The sequence below is a fragment of the Agelaius phoeniceus genome, chromosome 7 (assembly GCF_051311805.1).
Source record: "Agelaius phoeniceus isolate bAgePho1 chromosome 7, bAgePho1.hap1, whole genome shotgun sequence".
Classification (NCBI taxonomy): Eukaryota; Metazoa; Chordata; class Aves; order Passeriformes; family Icteridae; genus Agelaius; species Agelaius phoeniceus.
The window spans coordinates 39,357,022-39,374,548 of NC_135271.1; the positions used below are offsets into that span (position 1 = coordinate 39,357,022).

General features: G+C 40.2%; 1 protein-coding gene across 1 annotated transcript in view; it reads right to left on the reverse strand.

Moving 5' to 3' along the window:
• Positions 1 to 17,527, reverse strand: part of CLASP1 (cytoplasmic linker associated protein 1) — a 170,847-nt gene that overhangs the window by 26,344 nt on the left and 126,976 nt on the right. The window contains exons 32-33 of the mRNA XM_077181637.1: positions 5,766 to 5,909; positions 4,414 to 4,520 (exon numbers count right to left, since the gene is read on the reverse strand). Of these exons, the coding sequence (XP_077037752.1) occupies positions 4,414 to 4,520; positions 5,766 to 5,909 (251 nt within the window). The remainder of the gene's footprint in view (positions 1 to 4,413; positions 4,521 to 5,765; positions 5,910 to 17,527) is intronic.

Genomic DNA, 17,527 nt, shown 5'->3' on the forward strand with positions numbered 1-17,527 from the left:
TCAGAAAACCTTTGCAGGGCTTAAGATCTGATCCTGTTTCACCAGATTCAAACTGAAGAGTTGAAGCCAAATATGCAGCAAGTGAAAAGTCAGTCTGGAGTGTCAATGTATCATAGGGACCTGGCCCAGGTCTCAGCAGACAAAGCTGGAAAGACTGGGTGAAAGCAGCCTCTGAGTTAATTCAGATTGCTCCTTAAACTTTCACAGGCCCCTTTAAGTTACTGCATGACCCTGTGCCTTTGGGTCAAACATCCATTCCTGTGTCAATTTGCCAAACCTCTTGCCTTTGTCCTTTTCCTATTACGGTACATGGATTTTCAAAATCACCTTCCAGTGAGAACAGATGCTTCAGCTGGTGGAGTATTCACAATACTACTTTGTTTCTATTACATTTCAGCACATTGTCTTGGATATTGTATTTGAACATATGCAAGTGAAAGATACTTTCACGTGAGAAGTGACAAACAAGTCAAAATTGCTCCAGTGCAAACAGCAGCAAAGCCAGTTAAAAAACTCCTCTGAAGAGCAGTGTCAAGAATTTCACTCATTAACCAGCAATCAAATCCCACAGCTATTACATGCCAGTATTATCAAGGAAATACTCCAGACTTCCAGACTGCTTATCAGAAGTTTCACAGCTCAGGTCTCACCTACCTGAACACAGGCCACCAAACAATGCAGGCTTGTTCTTATTGCATAAAGTGAGTGGCTTATTTTAATTCTGTTTCCATGTCTTTGTTTGCTCAACTTAATACTGAAAGTGTCAATCAAATTTTGTTTTTAATGGTATCTTTTATTATCAGCAAATAGCAAATATGTAAACTTACATAGCCAGATAAAATTGTAGCCTTTTATTCTGATGCATTTCCTCTAAAGATCTTTGAAAGACTAAATTGTTTTCTTTAATTTTGGGTGATCTTTGTTTACTTGTTTTCAATAAACAAAACTTGGCAGAAACTCATTCCAAATGTATTCATTCAATTACTCCTACAAAATTCTAATATGTGATGTTCCCAACCTGAATGTAAAATTTAAATTTGCAGAAGTCAATTTACCATTCAGAACAGTATTCTAACACCAAAGGACTTCACAACCTAGTGTTTGCCACTTCGTGCTAAACATCATTTATTAAATCTCAGAAGATTTCCCTGTCCTACACAAACCCAAGCCATTAATCTGTGCTTTGCCTAGGAAACATTCTTCTCTTTCAGTCTGAAGTCTGGTGGTTTTTTCCTATTATTTTCAGTCTTCCCAAATGCCCTTCCCTGTTTTCTTTTTCAGAAAGCACATCTCTCTTCCATAACTCCTCTCACCAAAAACTAACACTGTTAATGAAAAAAAAAAGCAGATACAAATGCAGAAGTAACTCACAGATGTAGTGGATATGTTATAGTGACCATGAAGCAGAACTGGAAGGAGTAAATGAAGACAGGAGAAAGGACTCTGTCCAAGACCCTGAAAGCATGCAACCCTCCTGAAGACTTTAGGGGATACTTAAGCAGATGTTATCATCTGGATAGGCAAATCAGCTGTTTGCAGAGTCCACTTCAGCCAAAACATTCAAAATCTATCCCTAGAGCCCAAATACATGTACACATAAATACACAAACACACAACTCCCAAAAAATCAGTCACCTGGAACACACAGATAGATAATACAGTAAATCTGTATCAAGGAAATCTTGCTGACTAATGTTGAGGGTGTTGCCCTCAAACCATCAGTAATATGGGAGAGCAGCTATGCTTAGCAGCATTTTCATATTTCTACAGAACCCAATTATCCTTTCTGCACATATCCCAGCTCCAAACACACGTATGCCTCTGCATTTAACTCCAATCTGTGAACCAAGAAAAAAACACAAGGAAAGCATAATCTTCAAAACCAAAGCTGGCATTAAGAAGTGGAGATAATCCTTCCACTGACTACACTCAGGCTGCCTGTACAAGGCATGGGCAGGGACAGGGTAAGCAGGGCCTGCACACAGAGCATCCCAGGAGGCAATGGGAATGCACAACCTGACTACAAACCTTTGGCAGCAGGCCCCATGAAAATGTAAGGCCAAGCCTACTTTTGGAGAAGAGCTACACAAAGAAACTGGGAATCTTTATCCTTTACATTGCTATCAGAATGACCTGGGCATGCTTCTGTTCTGAGTTTGTAGAGAGAAAAGTGACATTTCCCAGCAATGCTGAATAGCAAACAAGCATTTGAAATGGAAACATGACACTGAAACACCTATACCAAAGAAGGCAATACTGCAGCACACGCTACTCACCACGACCTGTCAGCACATCTTTCAAAGCCTCTTCTCTGAAAGGACAACCAGAGCTAAATTCTCCCTTAAAGTCAGGACCGTGCCCAAACTGTGCTACACGAGACATTTTCAAGAAGGATGCAGCCCAGCAGAGCTTCAGAAGCTACTGCCCCTGATTTGCAGTACTTGCCTTTTCTACAACTGGCAAAAATCTGCAGATACTGTTACAGCTCAGAGGGCACTCACCACAAAAACATACAGCTTCTCCCTTCCAAATATTTCAAAGGGCTTTCATAGCAGCTTCCACCTTCACCTATCACTGAAGAGTAACTTTTAAACATCACTCTTGAATAACTAAATCTAGCAAGGAAGCAGGGAACACTTCTCAAAAAGACACCTAAATTTTTGATTAAACACCTCCAAGAACTCTACAAAATGGAAGGAATGATTGTTTTCTAAAGGAAATTCCTGGCCGACTGCATCCATGGCAGAATGCTCTGGAATTATATGCCCTCTCAAACTAGTCCTTGAGAACAAATCACATGTAGAAAAAACCCTTCAGTTTCTAAATCCAAAATGCTAGAAAGCAACAGCAACAATGTACACTGGATGCTTTAATCAATACTTTGATATTTGCCTCCTGACATCAAGAGGTGAGAAGAATGCAAAGACAAATAGAAAACAGTGAGTGAAGTGGCAATAAACAATTGTGTCCCAATGGCAAAACCCAAAAGGCATGGTAAAAGGTTGTGGAATTACAAAATAAGCGCCACATGCCAACATGGCCAACAAAACCACAACGTAACCACAGGGAGACACAGTCAGTAATTTCCCATGACAGAAATCAGCAGGGCAACAATGCTCAAGCTAGTCAAAAAGGAAGCAACATAGTTGGAACTGTTCCCCTGAAACTCTACCACTTAATTTCTTAATGAAACATTTGTGGAAAAAAATTCATAATAGGCAACTTGGCTTTGGCTTGCCAACTCTTGGTTTAGTTTTGAATTACAGGAGATTTAGAAGTCACAAAGATGTATTTAGATACCCAAAATTTTCTCAGGAATCACCAATGATTCCTATGCTGCTGGTATTAGTATAATTATTCATTAAATGCTAAAGGCCTGTACTTTTCCTGACACACTGGAACTCACATGTCTAAGCAACCCTTCAGAAAGAGTTTTGCAAGTAACATGGGTAGATCAACAGATTTCAATGTCATCTGCTACACTGCACTATGAACTGCAGTCCCCACCCAACATGGTTCCTTATGCTTTTCCACAACCTGTCATGAAGAGGACAGACAGATAAAGGCAGCAGAATTTAAGCCTTTCCACAGCATGAACCAGACCTTGTTCAGGTAACAGATTGCTGCTTTCCTCCAGTATTTCTATGGTCCCAGAACATACAGTCTACAATGTCATCTCCCCTACTCTAAGTTTTAATGCTGCAAAACATCCACATTCCCAGCAGCCAAGAGCCCATGTCAGCTGAATACAAGATTTTGGAGTGGACCAAAATATTCTAGGGTAGCACCTGCAGCTTCAGCAAAACACCTGGTTGCAATAGACCTGCTGGTCAAAAGACCAGGCCACTGCTCTGCTGGTGAGGAGCCAGGTGAGCAATTTGGGAGGTACTCAGCACTGAAACACAGTCACCGACTTTGCTTGTCCTGCATCCTCACAAAGAATAAGAGGGGAACAGCAGATACAGCGCTTCTCTCAGCAGCTCAAGCCCTGTAATACAGCCAGAAGAATTACTGATTACAGGTCCACACCTAAAAAAGGGCACAATCTGAAACTCTTGATCTGAAAGTCATCACAGACTTCGTGACATAAGCAATCTCAACAGGACCTTATTTCTAATGCTGCCAATTAATATTACCTTCATTAGCCACAAATGTAATTCTGAAGAAGGCCACGAAAGAAAACTAATATGATAAGAAAAGATATTAAGATTACACAGACAGCATGAGGACTGGAACACTGAAGTCAATCACCAGCCACATATTATCATGTTCAAACACTGCTTCTTTGCAGAAATCTACTGTAAACTTATTGTCTTCTTTTTGCTTTCAAAGTGAGTCATATTCTGCAAACGCACACTTGGTGTTGAAATCCTTTAGTATTTTGCAAGGGGTTTAATTAGCCTGCCACATTACCTTGGAGACAGTCCACCATGGGAGCAGTTGGTAGGTGAAGTTAAGGGGCTGGTTCTGCTGCTGGAGTGCCGGGAAGGAGTCCGACCAAGGGTATTGCTGGGGGAACCCTGACACAGAAGCAGGAAGACAGGGATTAGCAATGTGTTGCAATGCACAGGCAGGAGTACAGCAACAGGTCCAAACAGTGCCTCTGTTTGTTCTAGACAAGTTTAGTGCAGTTTTGATTATGCCTTTTGACCTAAAAATCTGCAGCCATGGCTCATGTAGTCATTAATATTTTCCTGAAAATATGACTCTGAGGATAAAGAAAGTGTATTTGCACTTCTGTAAAACCCACAGTACCTGCAAATTTAAATACACAACATGTATGGCCTGCAAATATTGCCAGAGAACTGGTCAATCAATCCAGCTTCTCAAACAAGATTTGCAAGGCTCCAAAATATGCTCATCATTACCCTGACAATTTAGTATTCTAATTACACAGCTATTTTCCACATTGTCTAAAGCATTCTGATTATGCTCGTTAGGAGCATAAGTAAGCAGTGTAACTTAGCATTTTTCCACTGGCCTGCACAATCTTTTATACCACAGCAAAATGAGTAGGAATTGCTCTCAATTCTGACACTTTTCTCACAGAGTCAAAACTATTAGAGAATCCAGACCATTTGCCTGGAAGCCTAACACTGCAGTTCTAGCTTACACTAAACTCTATTTAGCCCTGTGGAAGTGCAAAGATAGGAGGGTTCAAATTCCAGCAAGTTCACAAGATTTCCACATTAAAAAGACAAAAAATTCCCTAATCCTTGCTGCTCTGGGAAGGGAAAGAAATTTCCTATTTAAATCTACTACCATATTCCTTCAGTGAAATAAAAATATGTAAGAGCTTCATATAAAAGCAAAACATAAGGAAATAGGCATAGAGTGAGGTGACCTTGTAGGTCCTATTAAAGATCCTGCAAGCTCCTTAACAGACAGTATAACAGTTATTAAATTGATCTCAGTAACAGTCATAAGCCCAGAAAATCTGTGGTATCAGGATCTGTTTTAGCCAAAAAGTCATTACTGGCAGGACTTTCAAAAGCACCACCAACTTGAAAGCACAAACCCCACCAATTTTAATGCACTTCTCAGTAATTCTTTAATCTCTTCTGGTTAGGACTATATTAAATTTTAAAATAACTGAGTTTTTTATTTTAATGGTTCCTATTAAAAGCAAAATCAAACAAAAGCCTCTGTTGCCATATTGCTTCAAGACAACAGTTACAGATAATTTGAATGGAACATCTGCAACAGCTTATCAATGAGCTGCTGTCTTTGGGGCTCTGCTGTTTGCAAGGACAAGGGCCTCTCACCACACTGGTGTTACTGGAGTTCTTGAGGTGGTTGTGCAGGAGCTTGGTAGCACCATCCTGGAATGTTTTTGGCAAGGCACCAAGTAACATGGTAAACTCGGGAGTGTTCAATTCAAAGAGAGAAATCAGGACTATTTGTGCTGCCTGAAAAGAAGAAGAAAAAAGAGACCATCAGTTTTTGTTCTTTGAAAGGAGCATGCATTCTCTTGGTAGTGATCCTTACAGTAAGAGATATGTGTTTCATTCAAACACAAGACTCCCCTACCAGACAAATCTTTGAAATGTTCTTTGTGATAACTCATAATGAATTACTAACAGCAGTAGTTAGCTTTAGTTCTTAAAACTTAAATATATTTCTGCATTTATATCATTATTTTCGCAGATGTGAAGTGTACAGCTATTCACAGCCTAGTGAGAAACTCTTACCATTGTCCTCTCCAGCACATATTTCAATTGAACAAGTTACTGCAAAGATTTACTGAAAACAAATAAAACTTGAAGTTTAAACAAGTATGAAGACTCTAGCACTGCAATTTGTCAGTCCTGTGCTTTTTATTTTATGTGTGAATGGGATGAGCTCTCTTCCCACCCAACCTCTTCTCTTCCTAGGGATCCCAAGTTTGTTTCATCAAACAGATTATTCACCTCTCCTTTTAAGTCTTGACCACTCAGGCTTTTTCAGCAATAAAAGACTCCATCTGAAGTGGAAGACTTATGAGGATGGTGATAACCACCATTCTCTGGACCATGGGCCAGCTAGACTCCACCACATTTCCTAAATTTAGTAAGTGAAACCGAGGTACCACTGAAACAATTGAGAATTCTATCATTAATTTTACTGGATAGGGTTTGCTTTATGTGCCTCAGAGAATCCTGCCAAAACAGGATCTCCCCATGTCCATTAGCAAGCACACTGCTCTGCAGATCCTGAACCAAGACAATGGAATCAAATGGGAGTGGAAGCAGAATAAATCACAGTGTGCAGACCTGAAAAAGTAATTAACCTCACATGTTCCTAACTAGACTTCCCCAGCAGCATCCAACCTGTGTGGATGCACCAGTTCTGTGGGCTTTTTCCCTGACTTTACCTTGAAGAAACAAACATCAATAAAAAGAACAAAAAAAAAAATGAAGCTATGATGAAGGACCTCTGACAGTCTGCAGCAGCACCTTCTCCAAGGGGGGTGTAGCCATTGACACATCCACCTTCAGAATACATATCTGGACACAAAGCAGTGGCTTGGGCTCACAAAGTTAAGCAGCAAAGCTACACATGCTCTTATTTTGGAAAAGCATACACATATGCTTAAGAAGAGCAGACACTTGGGTTTGATCCTTTCAAGTACTTTCTAAAATCTCCTAAAAATTAAAAATAACTTTGAAAAGGGTACAAATGTAATTCACTGCTGTAGGGATAAATGTACATTCATCGTTCTCATTACTTTAAAGAATGATTTTTTACTAAGTTATGTGCTCAAAAAGTTGCCATAATTAATTGGATCTGCAATTCCCTGTGGAGTGGAATTCTTCACAGATTATGAACTTGGGTACACAAGCACCCTTCATAGTGGAAGGGAATCACAGTACCCCATTGTTCCAGTGTGCAACTGCAGTTCAAGCTATACTGTTTCTTCTGTCATCAGCAGCAACCAGCACAGCTTTGCATATAAAAACACTTTCCATCCATGAAAGTTTGGTATCATCCTTTTCATATGGCCAACAAAGGAACCAAGGCCCACAACACTCAACAGGCTTCCAAGGACTGCAGCAAACAACAGGTCTTCAGACTTCATACCAGATGGATCACGATGACTCTCCTGCCAAAACTCTTACTGACTTGAACAGAAACACAGTATGCCATTATTCACTCCATTCTATAGATCTAAGGATGAAAGAAGTGGGGAGATAGCTTTCCCCATGGCTTTCTCAACTCCATTGTCTACCCTCCTCTGACCTGAAGTTTTGGACAACTCTGCCATGAAGCCTGCCTGGTATCCAACAAGGAAGTGTATTTCTGTCCATTTTGATCCAAGAACTTTTAAGCTTTCATCAGCACAGTATTTTCTGTAATAAAAATATTACTGCACACAAGAGATCTCAGAACAAGGAACAGCAAGTTGAACTGGATGCAAAGTGACAAGTCATGCCAAAGAACATTCCTGCTGGTGAACGGCATGCGTATCCTCGATAGTTAGGAGTGGACATGCAGATCCTCTGTGTCAGAACAAGCAGACCTCACATTCACTGAGATTAAATAAAAACCAACAAAACCAAAAAACCCCAAACCAAACCCCACAAAAATTGATCAACAAGGTTCACAGATTGAGAGATTGCTTAGAGAATAAAATATCTGGAGTTATCAACTGCTAAGTCAGGAGCTGCCCAACAGAGATGTTTGAGATGCATCTCAGAGATCTGAGAGAAACCTTCAGCAAAGCTCCACCACAAACACTAATAGCACAGACATTGTCCTACAGCAGGAGCTGAGAGAAGTTTCAGGTCTCAGAGGTCACTACAGTTTTGTTCCACTTTTGCTTTTTGGCCTTCATAACAACAGAACTATGTCTGCCCTCCCTCTTTACACAAAATACAGTTTGTCTTTAGGGGTGTCTGCCAGAATTCTGTATACCCAGTGCTCTTCAGCAGCTTTCCTGTCACCTGTAAATAGTCACTGGGCTTTGAATGATGTGCTTAACAGCAGCTCCCAATGCTCACAATCTTCTGTGGCCTCAAAGAAAACAGACCTATAGTTTATGCCTTTTGAAATAAAGCCAAGGACTACTACATCCTGAGAGTGGTGTTCCAGGAAAGGTCTCAAAGACAACACTGAAGTAACACAGGTAAAACCCTGTCTGTGTTCTTTCTAAATTGTCTTCAGACATCCAACGGCACTTCCAGGTTTATTTCAGGCAAAAGCCATTATTTGAAAGTCTGCCCATAATTTCCTATTTAATATTTAATACACAAAGGCCTTGGTCCCTTACCACTGTAAGATCAACATTGTTACTTACCAGCCTCAAAAGCTGGAAGGTCCATGCTAGCTTGAAATCACATTTGTAACATGCTTCAAGTTTCACTCCTGAAATGCTTCTAACACAAGTACTTTATTTTGGTAATGAAGAGCATCAGGAGCAGCATTTCCATATCTGTTGTAATAGTTAGATCTGGACACACTTGCTAATCCTCTAAGTTTCACTTATCTAGCATATTTTTACCTAATCAAAGGACATCTTCTACAGATAATGTTTCTAAGAATTTTAAATCTGTGGATTTTCAGTTTGTAACAAACCAAAGACATTTTCTTAATCTCTGAATTTCTGGATGTCTTTCTTCATTAGATTACTGTCGGAGTAAATAAATAGAACAAGAAATAAAAAAACTTATTTCTGTACACAATGCACATTCTCCATGCAACACTCATGCTTGATGATATATAGTCTTAAGAAAGTCATATCTGAATTTTCCCTTGCCTTTGTGTCCCTGTACCATTAGTACAGAACACTAATCCATCTCCTTCAGTGACATGTAACGTAGACTCTACAGATTATCTAATCTTAATGAAGCCATTCTCTGCTGCCTTCAGCTGGAGAAACTCCAGTCACTTCAGAGCCTGACTATGCTAGAGAGGGGGTCTGGCTCAGTGTCAGGTTCTTGAATCATTTGCAAAGGATTGCTTATGTCACTTTGTTATTTTCCTTATCACAATGCAGTGAGAGATCAGGTTCCACAAGCCAGTAGCAGCTCCCAAAGTTTCACACTCAGGTCACTGCAATTCCTGCTGTCCAACAGTGTCACTTGTTTTCTAAAAGGACACAAATGCTTCAGCAATATCTGTTTTTTGTTTTTACCTAGATGGTGGATGATAGTCAGATTCATCAAAATCTGTAACTTTTTCAACTTTGTAGAATTATAATAAAATGTCTGGGTAATCTTTTGGGCTTACTAAGCAAACAGATCAAGGCTAAGTGGAAAAATCCATTGATTTTAGAAAGGAAATGTGGTCAGTGACCTAGGGTTAATAGAAGTGCCTTATGACTGCTGCTGCTGCTGCTCCAGTGGACCAAGCAGAACAAGCAGATAGTTGCCTGAGCTACATGAAGGCAGTTTCCAAGTTACTCAAACATCTATTGGTGATGGGCTCCCAACACTGGCAGCCCCATAAAAGAAGGGGACTTTGTATCTTGATCCTTTATGAGGAGCTACAACAATAGAGTTAACAGAAAAACACATCAAAGCCAAAAATTACTTCAGACAGACACACTTTTTTCAGGCTCCCAGTCCAGGTCTCTTTACACAGCTAGACAGTTGAGTTGAGACTGCAAACACAATTAGTGTGATTAGTGCACAAGGCTTTCAGTCTACCTGTTTACATTTCTCTTCCAAGTTTCCTTCACCAGGCCCTGAGGAGGCTGTAGTTGTCCTAGCTGGCAAATCCTCACCCACCCAACTATGCATCGTCTGGGTTTGACAAACAGGAAAGTTGGTATTATTCAAAGAAAACATTGATTTCAACTCAGTCACCTAAACAGTACAAGTGGTATCTTTTTGCAGAAGAATTTTGATCAATTTCTCGCCTCATTTCAAGTAACAGAAACTAATAAAAAAAGCATTATTTGATGTCATCAAAAGAGCATTCCTTTTGGCAGAGGGCAGCTGAAATTAAATTCAAAATTAAATTTGGCCACAGCTCTCTGGCTTACACATGATCCCTTAGTTCTTCTACAAGGCATTGCTTTGGCAACCTCCTGGTGGCCTCCACAGACACTTGAAAACCTCTGGTGAGGTACAGAGCCTAGGCAGTGCTGAACTGGGATGGCACTTGCATCTGGCCAGCCAGGAATGGGGCAATAGGTGCATCTCCCTGCACCTGCCCTCACAGAGATCTTAAAGTTCAGAGAAGGTTATGGTTAAAAACTTGCAAACTCCTGTCTCCAGTCTGGACATCAGTCTGATGGACCAACACTGCCTATAAATGCCTTTTATCATGTGATCAGTCTGGGGAAGAGCCTCACTAACATCTACTCATCACTTTTGACAAACACAATTATATTCTGAATGCATCACACACAATTGTATTCTGAACGCATAACCATCCAGTCTAAGAAAAATGTGGTTTTTAATAACTTAAGGACAATGGAGGAGAGAAGCTCTCTCTCATGTCACTTTGATTTATACTAAACTGCAGATCAAATAGAGATCCACTGAGATCAAGGGGTAGCACTTGCACATTAGGCAGCTTGCATTAGCACACACTGGCACATGGCTGCAATTCTCCAGTGAGTAGCTGGTGTTAAGTGAGTTATTCACATCTACTGAGAGTTTGCAAGCTCTAAACAAGTGTTATTTCAGTGTACTTTCCAGCAGACAATTAAGCATTTGCTGGCACTGAACTAACAAACTATCTACCAAACCTTCTGCTTGTTCCTTTTCCAGGCCTAGAGTCAGATGAGCAAGAACATCCACATCACAGGTATGGCAATGTGAAGCAATAAATGGCTTTAGCAGTTTATTATAACCCAAGCATGTTAGCTTGAGTACAAGTTTTTAAACACACAGTTTTCCCAAAACACTTGTATTAGCATAGGCTGTTCATACCCACATCCTGAAAAGGAAGAATTTGTTTAACAAATTAAAATACAGAAACAGATGAAATCCATGTTGCTATTCTGTTTTACACAGTACAGACTTTATACACCACAAAAGGCTTTTACAAGTCAGAAATAGTTGTATTACAAGTGTCAAAGGCATCTCAGAAAAGTGACAGCAAAAAAGATGCACCACCAAACCACCACACGTTTGGATTACTGTTCTACAGCAGATTATGATTCATGACTGCTATTGTTTTGTGACCTGGGCACAGAAAAGACCATGGCAAAAATGTTCATTATTTCTTGAGAACCAAATATGACCCCAGAAACCAAGTTTGATGAAGGCTACCCTGAGTAATTTTGCTCATTATAAAATGGTAGTTGTTGCAAAAACAGGTTTCAGGACTAGAAACATAGGTTACCTTTCATTAACTACTGAGGAACTTTACTTATAAACCTGGCACAATAGAAGTCTAAATTCTCAGGCAAATATAAACTAAGAAAGAAGAATAACTACTGAAGTCATATGACTTGGAATGAAAACATGCACTTTAATCTGCATGGATTTTTGAAATGCTAGAGGAAGTATGGCAGAATTATCTGTCACACTGCAAACAGCTATGCAATGCATCATGTAAACATCACCTCTAGACTTAATTTTCAAAACAGAAACATCACCTCTACCTGTGTAGGTGTGTGAGTGCTTATATAAATGGCACATACACACAAACATACTGTTCACAGATACATAAGTGTGACTGTACAAATTCTGGGAAGCCATTTCTTCTCTCGTATTACCACGCACTAGCTTTTCAAGCAAACAGAGTAAGTGCAGAGTATGTGTATTCAAACTGCTTTCAGTTTAAGGAAATCCAGCCTGGCACCATGCTCCCAATAAGAACATCCCCATTTTCAGGCCACTAACACTGGGTGAAAGCCATTTTCCTTACAGTGCGTACACTAAAAACATTTGGGCTCTCATAGCTCTGCAGCATCAAGTTCAAAACAAACAGAAAATGAGGGATACTATTTTGGAAACACAGCTAGGACACAGAGATCCTTTTTGTTCTAATAGCTTTAAATCAAGTAAACACTACAGTCCACCAGGTGCCTTTTTTCATGCATTACACTATTTTTCCTAACACTGACTATGTTTTAAATGCCTGACAGAAGTTGCTCTGGGCATTTAAACTGAGTTTGACTTTTTTTGGAATATTCTTTGGCTAAAAGGCTGACCTCAGCAATATGGATGCAGTCCTATTTCAGATTTCATAAGTCTGAAATGAAATCCTAATGCCTGGTGGTGCTCTGGTAACTTGGCTCATCATGGAGTCCATGAGATGCACAAGTCTGGTGCAGGAATACTGCAAGAGTGCTAGAGAAACCTCTGACCCAGAAAGGCAAGGGCCTGTTGGCTGGAGACTACTAGAATAATTTGCCATTCAGAAGTATTTCTGCAGCTGTCCTCTTTGCCACTGCTACTGTAACAGGCCATGACCACCACATTCACTGGGTTCATTGAGTGTTCACTGCTCAACACCACAGATAAGCAATGCCACTGCAGCTCACTGAGAGGCTCTGAGAGTGCTCTTACACATCTGTCCCAGAGCAGCTGAAATCAGACCAATGCTAGATGGATGATTAAAACTTCCAAGAGATTTTAGAGGTCTCATGGCATCACCATGCAAAGGAGCCTAATTTCCTTCCCTTAAAAGTGTTTGCTTTCCTGTCACTGGTCCTCCTACAGATATCACAGAAATATTTTATCTAAAGTTGCTTGATCTAGGTTTCACTGATAGATAGGTTTTGCTAATCAAAATGACAGTATCAATATTTCTGAAGAAATGACCTTGAGGATTACTAGTTACAAGAAGTAAATACATCTTTATTGACTGCTTTGGCTTATGAAGTGCATCTTGGCCTGCAGTTTTTTCTCTGAAATCTTCCTCATCTTCTTCATAATTCCAAAACTGTTCCTCAATCAATTTTAGTGAAAAAATCTGATCCCAAACTCATTTTCTTAGGATATCCCTCAACTTCACCTGCAAACCAGTGGTAGCAATCCAAGGAGGGCCTCGCTCAAGGTACACTCAGGAGGGCTTCATCTTCATGAAACTTAGAGCAATACAAGCACCCTCCTGGGCTTTTTGATTCAGTGCAATGAATTTGGATTTTCTTACCAAAACCCATCCAACTGTCTGTATTCAAGGGCAGCTTGCAGTGACAAGTGGGACAGTTGAAAGGAAAAGTCTTCCCAGTTACATAAGTGGAAGGCAGAACGTGATGTACACGTGACACAAGGCTGCCCATAACATGCAAAAATGCCTTCAGGCTTGTAAAATAAAACCACCATAGGAATGTTTCATCAACAGAGAAGCCAGTCAGGATATTTGGAGCAAAGGAAAAAATTTCTTCTGCCCTGAGATTAGTAGTCCAAATACTGATCAAGCAATACAGATCTTGTTATTTATCATTTAGACCACAGCTGGGCTGATTAACAAGATGGTAAGAATTGTCACTGGCCCTTCACCTCAGGAGGCCTCACTCCCCTTCAGCCTGTATAAAGTCCTCCTAAACACTAAGATCCTGTGTGCCCTCACAGCTGATTCCACAGCCGCAAATTCTGGGCACTTAGGTTAAACAAAAGTTTCCATTCAGACAAGCCTTGGACACGAGGTTTCTGTAGGCTTTGGCCAAAGTCAAATGAGAAGCCTTATGCTGATTTCCATTCTCAAACTGATGGCTCTTTTCCAGGATCAAAGTATTTTCCCACACACAGCCCATGCCTGCCATCCAAACTCAATCAGCACTTTACCTACGTAAGGATTGCACAACAACTCTGCTGGCACTATCACTAACAGAATGGTGAGGTTACTGACTTACAATGTCCTCACAGACCAATCATCACAGTACTGGCATTGCCATTGTGTTACTTTTCTGTGTGGTAATTACCTGCCTTTTGTAAAATTATTTCATCAAATCTTAAACAAATTCCAGAGAATTAACACCCTGCTACAGCAGGAAACAAATCAGTGCAGAGGAAAGCCAAGCATCTCATACAAGGTTAGATGCTACTGCAGTCGAAATTACAGCTCAGTTATCTGAAATCCTGATCTGTGCCCTGTCCACTGATAAGCTCTGCTTGGGAAAAAAGCCACGAGGTGGCTGCATGTGCAGGAATCACCAACAGGTGCTCTCCTCACACTGGAAGCACATCTCATCCAGGTCTCCACGTGGCATTGCAGGACCTGCTCCTGCCCTGTGGCTGCTGATCAGCATGGAAGGCAAATGTCTTCACCTTTCTTCCAGCACTGCTTGCAGGAAGTGAACCTTAAGCTGAATGCAGGGTAAACACATACAAGTACTAACAATCTTTAAAACAAGACAAATATTTATCCATAACACATTGCAGATCACTTTATTTTAAACTTAAAGCTTGACAATAATTTTAACTGCACATAGCTCATGGCTACTGTCAGCAGTTTAAGTGGTTTCTGCCCTGAGAGTGAATCACAACATTTTGTCAATGCACACTTTAGTATCAATTGCATGTTCCTCATAGTACATCACGTCCTCCCTGTGATAACAGACCTTATGTTTTAACTACAGATGTCATTTCATACAGGACCATAAACTGCTTTATGCAAATCAGCATTTCTTTTGACTTTTTCTTATCTCATTAGCTACAAAACATGAACTGTAGTTCAAGTTGTGTCAGATTGGTTAAGTGTGCTCATTAAGTGTGTTTAAGTGCTGCCACAAGAAAACACAAAGTTATTAATAAAGCTGTAGCATTCAGTTTGAAAAGGTTTTTGAGCTAAACTATATTTTTTGTTCTGTTTTTCCCCAGTGCCTTAACACTATGTGGCTGGGACCTCCATGACCATCACACACAATAAGTAGTAGTAATGGACAGACTATCACTAACAAAAGGATAATCTCAGTATAGACTGAAAATATAATCAGTTCTGTTCTTGAACAGATGCCTTGATTGCTATAACAGGACCAGATTTGCATGACTAATTGCCAGGTGCACACAGCAGCCACATGTCTTCCTCACTGACAGACATCACCAGTGTGAGGAAGTTTGCTTTATCTGCCTCTGCTCCCAGGTAAACCCCAGCCAGAACAGCATGGCCACCACACAGATATTACTGGCATTATGGCAGAATTCAGTAACTCAGACTTGGGTGAAGAGGATATTGGCTGTGGGACTCCATTTCTTGGGGGAAAGATCCCTGCCTCCACGAGCAGCTGAGCAGCAGCATCACTGCTCCACCAAGTCAGCCACAGCTGGAAACTGGACTGCAGCACCCAGCTCTCCATACCACAAATGCTGTGCACTCCTATCACCTGCAGGAGCTGAGCTCATTGCACTGATAGTCTTAAGACCAGATTCTATTGAAAAACTATTTTTACATTTTTTACAGACCTCTTGTGGCACTTCAATCACCTGAAGAAAAAACTGATTACTTCTTCTTCTCCCCAGTAATCTCCACTGCTGTCTCAGTTTTCAGGGTGTCAGTATTGAGAGGGCATGGTCTGCTTTGCATTTAGAATATCATAGATCTTGAATGCCACCATAATACCTTCCACAAGGGCAGAATCTTCTGATGCTTAAATGAATCATCTTGATACTAAAAAGGTACTAGTACTACTTTTTTTTCCCCCCAAGTTATATTGCCAGAAAAAAACATGGCAATATTTAATTGTGTTCTTCAGAACATTTCACCTGCCTAGATTGGCTCTTGATAATCCAATTCACTATTGCATAATAAATTTATAAGTCTGTTAACTACAGTCCTGACAGAGATAATGGCCAATGATTGCTTATAAATCCTTAGCTGCACTGTTTCTTCTAAAGCCTCTGGTTTGTACTATGTTCTTAATAAAATCATAGTACAGCAATGGTATGATGAAATAAAGATCACCTGTGCATTTGTTTTTAGTAGCCTAAATTAGCTTAACTGTGTAATGATTTATTTGGAAACTACTGGCAACAAAGGCAAATCCACATCACATACAGGTTTAATAAAAAGAATTTTCATTCAGTAATCTCTTGCCAGCCCCAAGGCACTTGCCCAAGTACCACTCAGGTAGAGTTTGCTGGAAGTTTTGCCAGAGCTGTGCAAGACATTGGAACAGACAGAAGGATGGACACCACACAGTGAGCACCTGCTCCCCACAGCCCACAGGGAACAGCACAGATCCAATTTTCCAGCTGCAGCAGATACTCTCTGCTTCCCATTGCACGCAGCAATGATGACCCCTAATGGTGGAATGTTTCTCCTGCTGAGCAATATGAAGAGATTTTGCTTTTCAATGCATATTTCTACTTAAAATAATTACAACTTCCCCTCACAGCCCAGCAGCCAAATAAACTGCTTGAGATTCACCTAGACTGTAGCACAGAAGCAGCTGCTTTGCCTGATCAATTCTTTCTGACTTTGGACAGGGAAACATTAAAATGCAAATCCATATTCCAGATCTAAGTCAAGAATTTAAAGTATCCCTTTTTTCCTGAGGGAGATTGTCTTACAGAAGCAAGTTTCAGTTACAGTGCTGTGAATAATCCCTCCAGGAAGTCTTCAGAAAAGAGGATATTCCTTTTTCCCCTAAAACCAATCATCTTTTATATGAGCAAGCAAACAGCACACGCCCAAACAGCTTCTTTGAAGCCTTCCTTCAGCTGCTGGATAATGCTGCATACATGTGTGTGGGAGAACATTTGATATCCAGCAATCTTTTCATCAGAATCAAATAAAAGTAATTTTATTATTTCCAAAGTTATAAAATTGCATGTTATTCTAGTATTTTAAGCCACCATTTCATGTGCATATAATGTAAAGTTCTCATAGAATTTTTACATTCTGGAATTATTAAAATTGGGCTGGGATTTTTAAATCCAAGTTCATCTCAAAGCCTTTTAACTCCTACTGGAAATAGAAGGTAATTTTAAATTGTGTTACAGATGCCAGCTCCATAAAGCTAAGTCTTGCTGCTCTCTTGGGAGAGATGAGTATCACTAGCTGTCCCATTTTAGCTTGCCTGACACTTGCATTGAGAGCAAGAGAAAGAACAAGGTAACTATTACCCAGGCCTGACCTAATTGTGTCAGTTTTTTCCAGGTAGAGATAAACACACAGCACTTAAAAGAGAAGGGTTGAGAGCCCC